Below are 13285 nucleotides of genomic sequence, written 5' to 3'. Positions count from 1 at the left end.
TGTGATACAGTTTTCTATTTAAGTAGTGTAATGGCAGAATGTAACATGGCAATGTTAACATTGATATCAGAATGAGTTACTTCTATTTTATATCCATAGTAAGAAATATTAAAATAAAGGCAAAGAGGTCGAAAGCCTAGTAAGAGGTGAAGTTGAGACTGTTTTAGCATTGTGAACAAAGTTAAGTTGGCAGACCTTAAAAACATGGAGTAAAAGCATAGTAGACACAAGAAAACTGCAAATGCAAGTGTATCTGTGGAAAACTGTCCTGTTCAGGTATACCAGATAACATCTGAGAAGCTTTAGTAAGAGGCAAGAATTTGATAAAGCAAGATAGGATGTAACAGGAGACAATGGCTGCAACTGGTCACTTGAGAATCTCAATTTCGACATCAGAAAATCTTTTTCATTGGGAGAGTAATGTAGCACTGACAGAAGTTGACCAGAAAGGTTATTGTTATGGGTAGCTAAATGTGGTAGAATTGAAGGACGGAGGGGATTCATGACACCATGCCTGATGGTAGCAGTAGCTGCTCTGTTCTCTTACACCATGGGCCATTTCCTGATTTGGCCCTGTAGTGAAGTTATTCCTGTAGTGAGGCTCTGTGAGCATGAATTCCCAGTATGTTCTTACTTGATGTTCATGCACTAGAACAGATTTGCTCAGAAAAGAGGATATTGCATACAGATGCTCTCATAAACTGAGACAGCACAAACAGCCTGATGCTTTTTCTCAGGAAAATTACCCTTCACAAGTCTTTTGCTGTCTGACCCCCAGGCCCTTTGTGGGGATCTCTCTCATATCTGCACCCTGTCCTGAGACCTCATCTTACTGACCAGCTAATATGGCTTAAAGTTTTATAGTAAATCACACAATTAAAAGCTAGAAATAGAATCTAATAAGATAAGACAAAACAAACTGCAGTGATCAGGTGCAGGCATCAACCAGGAAAGGGTACTAAATCATCAGCCTGCTTATATGCAGTGGGGTTCTAAAAACAGTTCTTTTCTTTACTCTATTATTCTTTTCTTGTTCTCTCATGATTTTGTACTAAATGAGATATCGATTAAATAGATAACTAGGCAACAGAAATTTGACCAAAGACCTACATACTTCTCCAAATAATGGATCAGACTTGACATAGATGTGCTTTACATTCTAATCTGATTCTTCTATCCTAGGAGGTGTCAGTGTAACAAACATACACCCTCCAGTACGTTCACCCAGTGCCTCCAGTGTTGGGAGCAGAGAGAGGTAAGGAAGGAGTTGGAGAGAAAGAACGTATGACTTCCACATTCATAGAACATGCCTCAGACTCTTCTGTTGTTAGTGCAGAGAGATGTTAATGTGCTTAGCCTTCTCTCTTAACAGAACAGGTACTACAGTTATTATAGTACTTAGTGCAGTCTAAAAGTATGAGGGCTTCTCTGAAAGTAAGATCTCTTGTGTTATTATGTTGGCCTACTATGTCAAAGGCAGATGTTGGTGGTATGGCAACAGTGGTTGAACCTTCCCACCAATATTCCATTGCATTTTGTTGCTCTGCTGCAGACAGCAGCAGAGGGGCACTCTGACTCAATGACATCTGACATGGAAGTGCATATGAAGCAAAGGTGTGTCACCAAATTCCTCCATGTTGAAAAAAATGGCACTCAGTGATATTCATTGATGCTTGCTGAACACGTACAGAGACCAAACAGTAGATGTGAGTATAGTGAAGTGGTGGGTGGTGTCTTCTACAGTTTTGTAGCTGAGAATTTGCTCTATCAAAGAGTGTTATTTTGCTCTTTGTATCTGTTGTAGTTTTCATGGAAATAAATAAGAGGCATCACATTCAGAGCGATCTACTTAATTTCATTTGTAATGTTTTGATAGCACATCTAAAAGTGTATTAGCACTGTGAATGATATATAGATTGATATTATTAAAAGAATACCAGATATAAGTTGTGTTTTAAATTTAAAAAATCAGCTAAAGGAACCAATTGTGTGCTGGAAGTTCCTTGTAGAACTATAAATGAGTTCAGATTTAAGGAACTGATGTTACAAAGAAATAATTAAGAATTTTCTGGCACTAAACAGTTAGTTAAATGAGCACTAGATATCTACTGAGAGTCTAGAAAAAATGTTTTTATCCCTTAGTGATGGAATATAAATGAACAAATAGGTTTAGACAGTGTTGTTTGAAGACAGCAGATCCATTAACATGTTCCAATGAATTAGAGAATGCATCTGACATGAGATTAATTTTTCATGCAGAGAGGAATCAGATGACATTGATCCTGCTAGAACTGAAAATGGAATTGCTTTTTTTAATATACAATATATTTTGCTCTATCCTTTTATGCAGCAAATATCTTGAAGGACTCAAAACATAGAAATATGAGAGCTATGTAAATTCTTCTCAGAAAAGTCTATTACTTGCTTAAAAATATGTTTCTATGTTATTTGAATTCATTTCTTAGATATAAAAATATTATATAATAAAAAATCAACAAGCTGGTATTTTTTAAATGTAATTATTCATTCTCCTTCTATTATGACTAAACACATGAATGAAAACAGAGTCCAGTTCTAAAAGTAGGGTCTTTGTTTTTCTAAAGCTGCGAGGTAATAAGAAATTCTTCCAGGCATATGTAAATGTATGTGCTTTATCTCTCTTATTTGCTTCTGTGCTTTACAATGATGAGTTCAGCTCTGGAGAAACACTGCCCTTCCCCCAAGATATAAATGCATCTCCTCTAAGGTGGGATGATGTTCAGTGAAAGTGCTTTTGTGACCGACCTAAAAGAAACCGAGATCATTTGCAAACCTTCTACTAACAGGAAGTAAAGTTGGAAGTAATTCTGTAGTTCTGAAACCAAGCTATTACAAGTTTTCCGTTTTTGTAATGCCATTTCAAAACACATAAAAAAAATAAACTTGGTTGTTGTATTCTATGAAAGTAGAGCTGCAGTGCTCATGGCTCAGAGAAGCAAAATGGATTAGCATTCAGAAGTCTCAGAAAGCATCGATGTACAATAGGTGTTCAGTTTTGACTTTATATTTCCCTTTTTTGCCTTTTTCTGTCATTTACAGTTCTAGCTCTTCCAGCCGGCCGCCAGGAGCTGATTCTACGCACAAAGTCCCAGTTGTTATGTTGGAGCCTATCAGAATTAAACAGGAGTCAAGTACACCAAATGAGAACTTTGATTTCCCAATTGTTATTGTGAAACAAGAAGCAGAGGAGGAATCCCGGCCTCGGAATGTAATAAAAATCTCCTTTCCCTTTGGAGGGTGTTTTGTGTTTGTGGGGAATAAAGTAATTTACAAATGTGCTGTTGAGGACTTTTTTCAGAGGAGAACTGAAAAGCTGAAGGTAGCGACATAAAATGAAGAAGTGAAATTCGGCATCAAACTATTTCTTCTACTAGTTCAATTAGCTGCTGTACTCAGATTATTATCTGGGAAAGCAGGAAATAGCGTACAAATACAAACATCAAATTTTCATGTGGTGCTAAGAAGTTTTCCTAATCATAGTGTAGTAATATATATAAGGTTGCTAGACTTTTGGGTGCCAAAAATTTGTTTTATTTTTAGTTTTATTACTGGGGTGATATTTAAAATGCCAGAAATGCCTCTCATAGCTAATTTCTTGTGGTTATGTACTTGATGTTATAGAACAGTAGTAATTTTTTGCATAAATGTTATGTGTTGTATGGCTGCCTGCATATGAGTGTGTTATTCTGGTCAGTTTAGTCATTACTGGAGACACCTAAATTCAAAGAAGTAGTATAATCAATTTTTCCTTGTTTATTCTTACAGACCAGCTTTTCAAGAAGCATACTTACTTCATTGCTGTTAGATGGTAATCATAGCTCAAATTCTGATGAAGCTGTTTTAAGAACAGATGCCCCAGACAGCACAGATGATCAGCCAAGGATACTGCAGGAGAATACAACCAGTGCCAAGATGGGATGGTTAGGCCCATCACACACTGGAGAGGGCAGAAAAGAAGACGATCCCAATGAAGACTGGTGTGCAGTATGTCAAAATGGTGGGGAACTCCTTTGCTGTGAGAAATGTCCCAAAGTATTCCATCTTTCTTGTCATGTCCCTTCGTTGATGAGCTTTCCAAGGTAATTAAGATCCCTTTAATTTTCACTAAACTTGCTTTAAGAGATGTGAGTTCTGCATTGTGAAACCCCATAGAAGAAGTTTGAGCCTCAAAGGAATCTCTGTCATCTTTGAAGTCTTGAAGTCTGCAGCTTTATTAATTGGTGAAAACTGGAATTTGCATTGAAACTTGAATTTAACTTAATTGCAGCTGCAAAATCTGTAATAAAACTTTTCAGTTGTTTGGCAATCACTTATATCTAGGGCATCCATTATTATTAGCTGTGGTCTTAAAAGTGGGCCATGGAATTACCGGTCTATCACAGAATCTTTTAAGGGCAACAGAAAAGGTTTACTTTAAGTATTTTATTAATATTAAATAAAAGCCTAAGAAAATGTTGTGTTAAATATATAATGTACTATAATGCTCAATATGGCTACAATCCAAGCATGGGATGTAGTGCCTGACATCTTCTAGTAACATTGCGTTCTGTGTTGAAATAAGCAGTAGGCTTTCTTGAGTGGATGATAGAAAACAACTACTCGGCTCCTTGAGTTTCAAAATTCAGTCTTACATAGGATGTCATTATAAACATTACTGACGTTTGCTTCTTGAGTTTGTGTCTTTAATAGGATAAATAGCATTTTGCAATGTTACAGCTTGGAAATACCATGCAATAAGCTTACTAGTATTAGAGGACAGAACATCTGTCATAACATGCTCATTGTTTAATGCTTTTATGTAAATATTGGGTTTTCTTCTTAAATATCAGCATAATTTGCTGGGATAAAACATTTGGATAACAAGTTAGGTTTGTATGCTGATCATCTCTGCTTATGTGCTGCTCTGAACAAGCATATTTCTGCAAGCGTATCTTTTCAATGCCTCTAAAATTGGCACATAAAAATGTTTCTCTTACCTTGTGAAACTTCAAATTATAGGGTTTTTTCTTTAAATAAGATGATGTTAGAGTGCAGATTTGTGCCGTAAGCAAAACTTGGCAAAGTTACAGTATGTACTTAAGCTAATAAACATTTGTGCCTCTCTGAAAAGAGATCTGTAAAGGATGTAGGTAGATAACTACACATTCGCAAGACTTTGCTTCTATTAAAATAGAAGCTTCAGAAATAAATCTTTATAAGTTTTCATTTTCACTGGATCATTCAATGGAAACTGGGATGATGATGTCCAGGGCACAAGGGAGCCAAAAAAAACTTTTCTGAGAAGCGTTCAGTTTTGTAAAGGTGCATATTAATACAAGTGCACTATGTTCCTGGACTTCAGAACCATAGTTAGCTTAAATTTCCTCCTGGCTTCAGATGTATCACGTTTTTGTTCTCATCTTCATGTTTTTTAATTTTTGGTTTTTTTTTTGTTTGTTTTGTTTTTTTGTTTTTTGGTTTTTTTTTTTTTTTTTTGCTGCTACAATGGGCTAGTTCACAAGCTTTGGTCTCTAAGCATGAGTTCCTTCAAACACACACACAAAAATCCTTTATTATTTTGTCAGTGGTCTCAATGACTTCTTTTGTGATTGCTTTTTGTTCTTGCTTCAGGTAGATAGAACACTTCCTCCTGTAGATTCACAAGGTCACTGCATCATTTCTTTCCTTCACTCTAGCCTATCATACTTTCCCTTACTCTTGGATATTTGAATGTGCCTTTCCTCCATCTTCTGCCTTTCCTGTATTGTGAGAACGTTAGGTCATGACTTTTATCTATTTTTGTCTGTCACATCATACCTTTGATGCTGGTCTGTGCACAGAGTTGTCAGTATCGTGTAAGTAGCTCGTTAAGCTGAACTGTTGGAAAGTAAAGTCTCTTTGAAAGGAAATACCCATTATTCATTACCATATGTTAAAACTAGCAGAGGATGGAAATCTTTGAATTACTCTGAGTGAGAACCAGTAAGACAGGCTTGTTTTTTAACTTTGAAAACTTTTTTAACTTCTGCTTTACTATCAAAATGCACTGAAAGCTGCTGCAGAAACTATTTTTCATTTGTGAAGATCTTACCATAAGATTTCTCAGAGTAAATGCATGCAGTTGGTTCCCATAAACAGTTACTGCTGAATTGTGTCTACTATGAGAAGTACAACTCAGCCCTCTTGTGGTTATCTGCAGGGGTGCAAGTCCTCCAGAAGTCTTTACTATTGATAGCTTTTCCAAAACTTACAGAGGTTCACAAGTTGAATGAGAGCCAGTGAATGTAGTCAGCTTCCAGAACTAGCTTGGTCTTCTGCTTCTTCTGTTGTCAGTTAAATCTACAGGGTTTTCCTAGACTGTAACTGATAAAATCAGGAACAGCTCAAAAAAATCTTGTCCAGAGTTATCTGTATAGAGCAGGAATATCCTGCAATCAAGCTTGTAAAGAGAAAATACAGTTTCTCCTATATAACTCTAATACTTTTCCTTCTCTTGGACCAATGTCTGCAAATGAGTCCTTCATTCTCTCTGTAGTTTGGAAGCAGACCTCTTAATAATGCTTCGGTTGAATTTTATGAGGTCAAGTGAAAAGTTTTAACACTAACAAAAGTAGTCACTATTGGTCTGTTATGACAAGCCATTTTCCTACTATAACACCACTAATAATACCAATGTCATTAAAAGGAAAGAAAGTTCTAAGGAAGCGTTTTTGCCAGCAGTGCCTACCTCTGCTTTTTGTAGTTCTAACAAGCAAACCAAAAAAAAATAGCAAACAAACAAAAGCAACAAAACAAGGCACGACACCGAAAAAATACTAACCCATACATGAAAAACTTCTCCAGAAGTATGTGGAAAGTCTTCTGTCAAGAATGTGCTTCTTCACTGAGGTTAATATATCTGTCTGTCTTGTTTAGTGGAGAGTGGATTTGTACGTTCTGTCGGGATTTGTCCAAGCCAGAAGTTGAATACGATTGCGATAAACCAACTCACAACCCTGAAAAAAGAAAACTGGAAGATACTGTGGGCTTGGCACCAATAGACCGTAGGGTAAGGATGAGTTCTGTTGTTTCTTTTACTGAGAACTGTACGCATTTAAAAAAGAAAGAAAGGGAGAGAGAGAGCAAAATGGAGAAATAACTGTTTCAATGGGCTCTGAGATCTTGGCAGCCTTCATGTAAACATGCTGAGCAACACGTTCTGAAAGTCTGAGAAGTGGTGGTTATTTCATGCTGTGAATGGGGACTGTATTCTAGGAATTACCAAGCTCTGTCTCTAACATTGACCTCATACACAGTGACCTTGCCTTGAGAAATTTTTTCTTACTTTGAACTTTCCAGATTTAGTATAGATTGACTTTATTAACTGTATCTGGGGGCATAGTCTACATGTGGGGCCATTATTTGTATTTGATGCACTCTAAAAGGGAATAACTAACTGTGTATTTGGCTTTAAATGTAAATTATAATTCCTGTAAATATTCCAGTGGAGGATCATCAAGCATAAAATCAGAAAATCTATTTTCTGAATCTCTTTCAAGTCCAAGATTCCATTTAATGTGCTCAGGTACACACAGAACAGAGATTTCTCCTCACTGCTAACAAAAAGCACAGTGGGCTTTGGAGTTACAGAGTAGCTATGCACCGACCAGGAAAAGTATTACTGATTTCTCTGAATGTTTGTAGTAAACTAACAGCCACATATACTATTTTTATCCCATGGAGATCCCATTGTTGGACTTGGCAAATGCTAAATAACACTATTAGTAACTGTGTGAGGTTTGTAACTTGCATTTTAGTGTTAATAAAAATACAGTGTTATCTATTGCAGAAAATGAATGCTGTAGACCATTAGTTATGACAAGCTTGTTTCCAAATACAGTTTCTGTGCTCACTTTTCTGCTTAGAAGCTGGAGGAGTACTGAGCATCTGTTCAGTGTTTTACATAGTTCGTTATTTTAGAATGGATTGTGTAGTTTTTTATGTGTGTATCTGTTTTTCTTGACGCAGAAGTGTGAAAGATTGCTGCTATACCTCTACTGTCATGAAATGAGTCTTGCTTTTCAAGATCCAGTTCCTCCTACAGTATGTACTTTGCTTCTTTCCATTTTCTATTAATCAGTAGCGTAATTGGCATGATCCTAATGGCACTGTTATGCTCTTTATCAGAAATCAAATTTTGTGGGCATTGAGTGTACTGAACGTATTTAAGTTTATTAAAACTGTCTGAAGGGCAATTGAACAGTTCTGGCACAGGCTGCCCAGAGAAGCTCTGGATGCCCCATCACTGGAGGTGTTCAAGGCCATGTTCGATGGGGCCCTGGGCAGCCTGAGCTGGTGCCTGATTTAGAGGTTGGTAACTGTCCACAGCAGTGGGGTTGCATGATCTTAGAGTTCCCTTTCAGCCAAAGCCATTCTAAGATTCTATGAAAGATGAAGCACTGGGTTGGAAGGAAGTTACTAGCAAAATTTCCCAAGAGCTGATTTTACTTACTTTGTGAAGTACTTCAAAAATAGACACAAAAAGTAAATTTAACGGTCTGCTGTTTTCACAACACTAAGTGTTACCACTAAAAATGAATTGAGAGACATATTTATTTCTAAAAAAAATACCTGATTTTGAAGATTGCAGTCCTGCTTAGTACAACCATGAAACAGAATTTCTTATTATTAGCTGCAAGTTTATGAATTTAAAATGCTAAAAATAACTTGAGTTCATCAGGCAGTGGAAGAAAAAAGCAAACTGTTGTCCAAGGATGCACAGAAGTGCTATTAATGTGGTCCAATGAACAGTGCCTCTTTTATGTTCCGCGGGACATGGCAGTGGAAAAAAATTTCATCAATAAGTAATAATGCCCCTATGCATCCTTCTTATTCCATTTGAGTAAGAAAGTACATCTGAAATGCCAAAATAATTGATCTCTGTAGTTCACCACCACTTCTAAGGATATATTTCATCACTGAGCGTCACTTTAAGCAATATATTTACTGCCTCTGAATGGGTTGCCAGAATTGTTATATGGCGGTCTTGAGAGTGAGACTTAATAGATGGTCTACCTGACATACAATGTCAACATCATTTGCTTTATTCCACGTAGTAAATGCAGTTGGCTTTATTATTTATTTTGCTTTTCTTTTAAAAGAGATGTTGGGAGAGGTGTATGTATTTTAGCCAGTAAAACTATCATGTGTCACTGTTAATCCAGTAACTGTATTTGTAAAAAGTACAGTTTTTATATGTTAGAGTTGTATTTCAGAAGATGAGGCTAAGTTTTCCCCTGTCCCTCAGATGTAAAGGTTTGTAAAACAGCATGCAATGAACAAGACTGCATCTGGTAAAATTTTTTATCTTTGTTTAGGTTCCTGATTACTACAAAATAATCAAAAAGCCCATGGACTTATCAACCATCAAGAAAAGACTTCAAGTGACCAATTCATTCTACGCAAAGCCAGAAGATTTTGTGGCTGACTTCAGACTGATTTTCCAAAACTGTGCTGAATTTAATGAGGTTAGAGAAGTACACACTTCATCTATTTTTGTAGGCTTAGATACTTTTTGAAAAACTACAGTGGGGATAGAGTTTACTTATTTAATTAGACTTACATTGATGATAAGAGCCCAGTGAAAATGTAGATCACATTTGAGACTACATTAATGTTAGATGAATATGCGATTGAGATCCTTCTATTGAAGGGAGGAGGGCTGTAACAAACATGCTGAAATGGCAGGAAAACAGGTAAGGAGAAGAATGATTGTTCATCATAGATGTTAATGGTGAGCATTTGATTGAAAACTTGGTTTAATCCTCATTGCATTGTATGTCAAATTCAGTGGAGTTTTCATTCTGAAAAGTCTTACCCTTATTTACACTAAGACTAAACAACTTAAACTGCTGTCTAAACCCTCACTGTTTGTAAGGAAACACATGCTGAAAAGGGGATGCAGGTACTGAGTGGACAAAACGGGAGAGGATTAACAATGGAAATTAGGTTTCTCTAAGTGCGTTCAGTTAGGTTCTCATCCAGGTCAGTCACTGGGAATACTTACTGCTATGGCGACCTTCACTTCAGGAAACAGGTCAGCCATGGTGGGTATGAATGATTTCAGGACTGCCTGGTCTTCTGAGATGCAGTCATTGTCCATACTAGTAATGTTCTTGCCATAATTAAAAGTAGGTCTGTAACCTAGAAAAATTACAGCATTTCATGCAGTTGTTCTCTTAGCAGCCTTGAGACGTACCTATATATATTCTTAATGCTGTTTGATTTCTGTGCCTTTTAAGAGGACCTGTTTTAAGTAGGAAGCTATTTCATGGTGTATTGATGTTGTTAATTCACCCAACAGCCTGACTCAGAAGTGGCTGATGCTGGCATGAAACTTGAAGCATACTTTGAAGAACTACTAAAGAGCCTTTATCCTGGGAGGAAGTTCCCTGTACAATCTAACTGCCAGAGTGAAAAAGATAATCCAGAACTCAGTGATGACTCAGATGACGACATTGTACAGCCTCGGAAGAAACGTCTCAAAGGAGAAGACCGTCAGTTGCTTAAATGAGTCGCATGTGGAACGTTTTTTAGAAAGCTAAGGATATTTATCACTGTCAATTGTTGAAAGGGGAAGAGCCATGACTGCTTTGACCTGGAGGTCTGTGGACATTTACTCGACTTTCTACCCCTTGTCTGAAACACAAATCCAAGGGAGATCCAGAGCATGCAGAGAGCTTCCTTGAAGTTCCAAACTTGCAGCATACTTCTGGAACAGTGCAGAAACTGTGATTTGTATGGGATGACAGCTGTTTAACTTTACTTTGAAGAAGAAAAGAAGTTTGTATAGAATTGAACTTTAAAATGTTACATGGGTTCAACATATGGTTGTCTGAGTTTGAAGAAAATGTGATCTCACCAGACATTTAATTTTACCAAAGGCATGTGGCTGGCCATGATTTGGTTTCTTTGTACTGTATTTAACACAAGCCATGAAAACAGATGTTGTAATATTGTTGTCCTACAATACTGACTAATACAATGAAAGTGTAGTTGCCCCTAAAGAAGTTATTGGTTAATTTTAAAATGTGAGGGAGAGTGTATTAAAAATAAGTTAAAGAAAATAAGGAATTTGAGAGTTTTTAATAGAGGAAGGAAAGGACACAGTGCTTTGTTTTGTACCATTTTCCCACAGCCAGCAAGAAACAATGGTATTCCTATACAGTATGTTGTTTAAAAGGTGCCTCACAAGTTTGATGTACTTCTGTTTAATGGAGTTAAATATTAGAGGAAAAGTCTCAAGGGAAAGAACGTTTGCTTGCAACTATCAAGCTTTTCTGGTAAGCTTAGGGGTGAAAGAAAAGTGTCTTTTCTGTCCACAAGACCTTGTCGTTTTTCCAAATTTCTAAATATTATTGTGGGAATGCAGCCAGTGTTAAATAAACAAGTGTAAAGGAGGGGGGAGGCTTTTAGAAAAAAAAGATCCTGTTCCTTGACCCTTCTGTCCTTGTTAAAATCACCAGAAACTGAAGACAAATGGTGTTGGAGTTTTCTTTTTTTTTTGCTTTCCAGAAGTGCTGATAACAATGTAGATGGTTGTTTCTGCATTCAGCAATTGCAGATTTAAAGTACTCGTCTATGAGTGCCGCAGCTATTGGTTTATACTCTTCACGTATGTCATCTTAAATGAAAACTGTCTTCTTTAGGAAGAGCAGGCAATCTCTTGGATAAATTGAGCTCTGATTTGTGCCAGAGTTTTGCAGATGGAATTATGAAGACATCTGTGTGTACACAAACCTGCTTTTTACTTGTTATGTAGCAGTAATGTGGTGCTGTGGATAGATCCTTGCAAGCCTAAACAAAAGTGCTGCTTGTGCTCCCTGCTTTGTACACATACCCTCAGCAAAAGGCCACATCTTTTGCTTTTATCAGCTGAGAAGCTGTCCACCTGCCTTCATCCTAGAGCGGCCCTGCATATTTAAATGCTGTGGACATTTCTAAACTCTCAGTTGTGTTTGCAGCTGGCCTTGGACAGTCACTACAGCTTTTGAAATGCTGTGATGGTTCAGCTGGGTGTTGAGCTTCCTAGAGTAGCTATTGATTTATCCTTCTTTCATTGTTGTTATTCTTAATTACCTGAAGGGAGTTGCTTGTACAGGAGCTCTACCATCCCAGAGTTCCAGGGAAAAATGAGAAGTGAAAGCGAAGTAGCTGAACAGGATGGTGAGGGAGACCATTCTAACAAAATAGGCACAATCACTGCGTTCTGCAGAAGCACAGAGTTAAGAAATGAGAGGCTCTGTCATTGCGACATCTAATGTTATAAAAGTCCTAGATACTCTGTCAGGTTAACTATGCTTCCAGAGAAAGCTGATGAGTGTTTCTCTAGACTTTAAGTTGCAAGCACAAGTTTTGTAGAATGCTCAGTGCAATTTACAGGTGAAGTTAGACACCTATGTAGCTTCATCTACAAGTTGTTCTCTCAGTGGGAGATACTGGAGTGGAATGTTAATGTACTCTTGCAGTCCAGTTGCCGCTCTCTCTGCTTTTGATTCTCCCTTCAATACAAGGAAACCTTTTTGAAAAAATTGTACAGCAACAGTGGAACCAATTGAAAATAGTTTATCCAGAAAGAACCCACCCCACAAGTCACAGTATGTTTTGTTGGGGAATGTGGTTAAGGGTATATAAGACTATTCTGCAGTCTGTTTTTCATTCAGACATTTTTCTTCTAGTACTGCAACTGTTTATAGAATCTGCAGTGCTATAGATCAAAATAGACATCTCCTGAGATGGAGGTGGGAAAGAAGCTAGAAGGAATTACTTCACATCAGTCCATTTCCCCTTTCATCGAGCGCCAGTTGTGTGCACATAGGAAAAATGTATAAAGCAAAAAAAAAAGACTTGCTGTACACGGTTCTTTACTAGGTTGGAGGAAGAGGTTGTGATAAGCAATGCAGATGCCACTTGACCAAGAAGCCAGTCATACTGCTGGCCAGCCTATCACTTGGCTGAGTCTTGTGTTGACTGTGGAGCCATGGAAACTGACAATTCAGACCATCGCCGTTAGATTCGAATGTCCGGATGAGCAAGTGATGTGTGTGCTTTACTCTGGTTTGCCATCTTAAACAAGATGGATCAGGATAGCTCTGTCAGCCTGCAACATCACAAATGCCTTAGTAAAGAAAGTGATTAAATAGGTCACCAAAGAACTTAAATTTGGTAACCTGTGCTTACCAGGTGCTTCCTGAGAACCTCATCTGCATGCTACCATGAGGCACAAGGA

At 37.4% G+C, this 13285-nt stretch overlaps 1 protein-coding gene across 1 annotated transcript in view; it reads left to right on the top strand.

Annotated features, from left to right (window-relative positions):
* Positions 1–11536, top strand: part of TRIM24 (tripartite motif containing 24) — a 58355-nt gene extending 46819 nt beyond the window's left edge. The window contains exons 13-19 of the mRNA XM_015287546.4: positions 1183–1255; positions 3079–3247; positions 3805–4118; positions 6934–7066; positions 8026–8100; positions 9375–9524; positions 10361–11536. Coding sequence (XP_015143032.2) covers positions 1183–1255; positions 3079–3247; positions 3805–4118; positions 6934–7066; positions 8026–8100; positions 9375–9524; positions 10361–10570 — 1124 coding nt within the window. The 3' untranslated portion in view covers positions 10571–11536. The remainder of the gene's footprint in view (positions 1–1182; positions 1256–3078; positions 3248–3804; positions 4119–6933; positions 7067–8025; positions 8101–9374; positions 9525–10360) is intronic.
* Positions 11537–13285: the final 1749 nt, after the last annotated feature.

This window comes from Gallus gallus, chromosome 1 (assembly GCF_016699485.2).
Source record: "Gallus gallus isolate bGalGal1 chromosome 1, bGalGal1.mat.broiler.GRCg7b, whole genome shotgun sequence".
NCBI lineage: Eukaryota > Metazoa > Chordata > Aves > Galliformes > Phasianidae > Gallus > Gallus gallus.
Note: the sequence above shows the minus strand (reverse complement) of the source record. Positions and strands in the feature narration are given on the sequence as shown.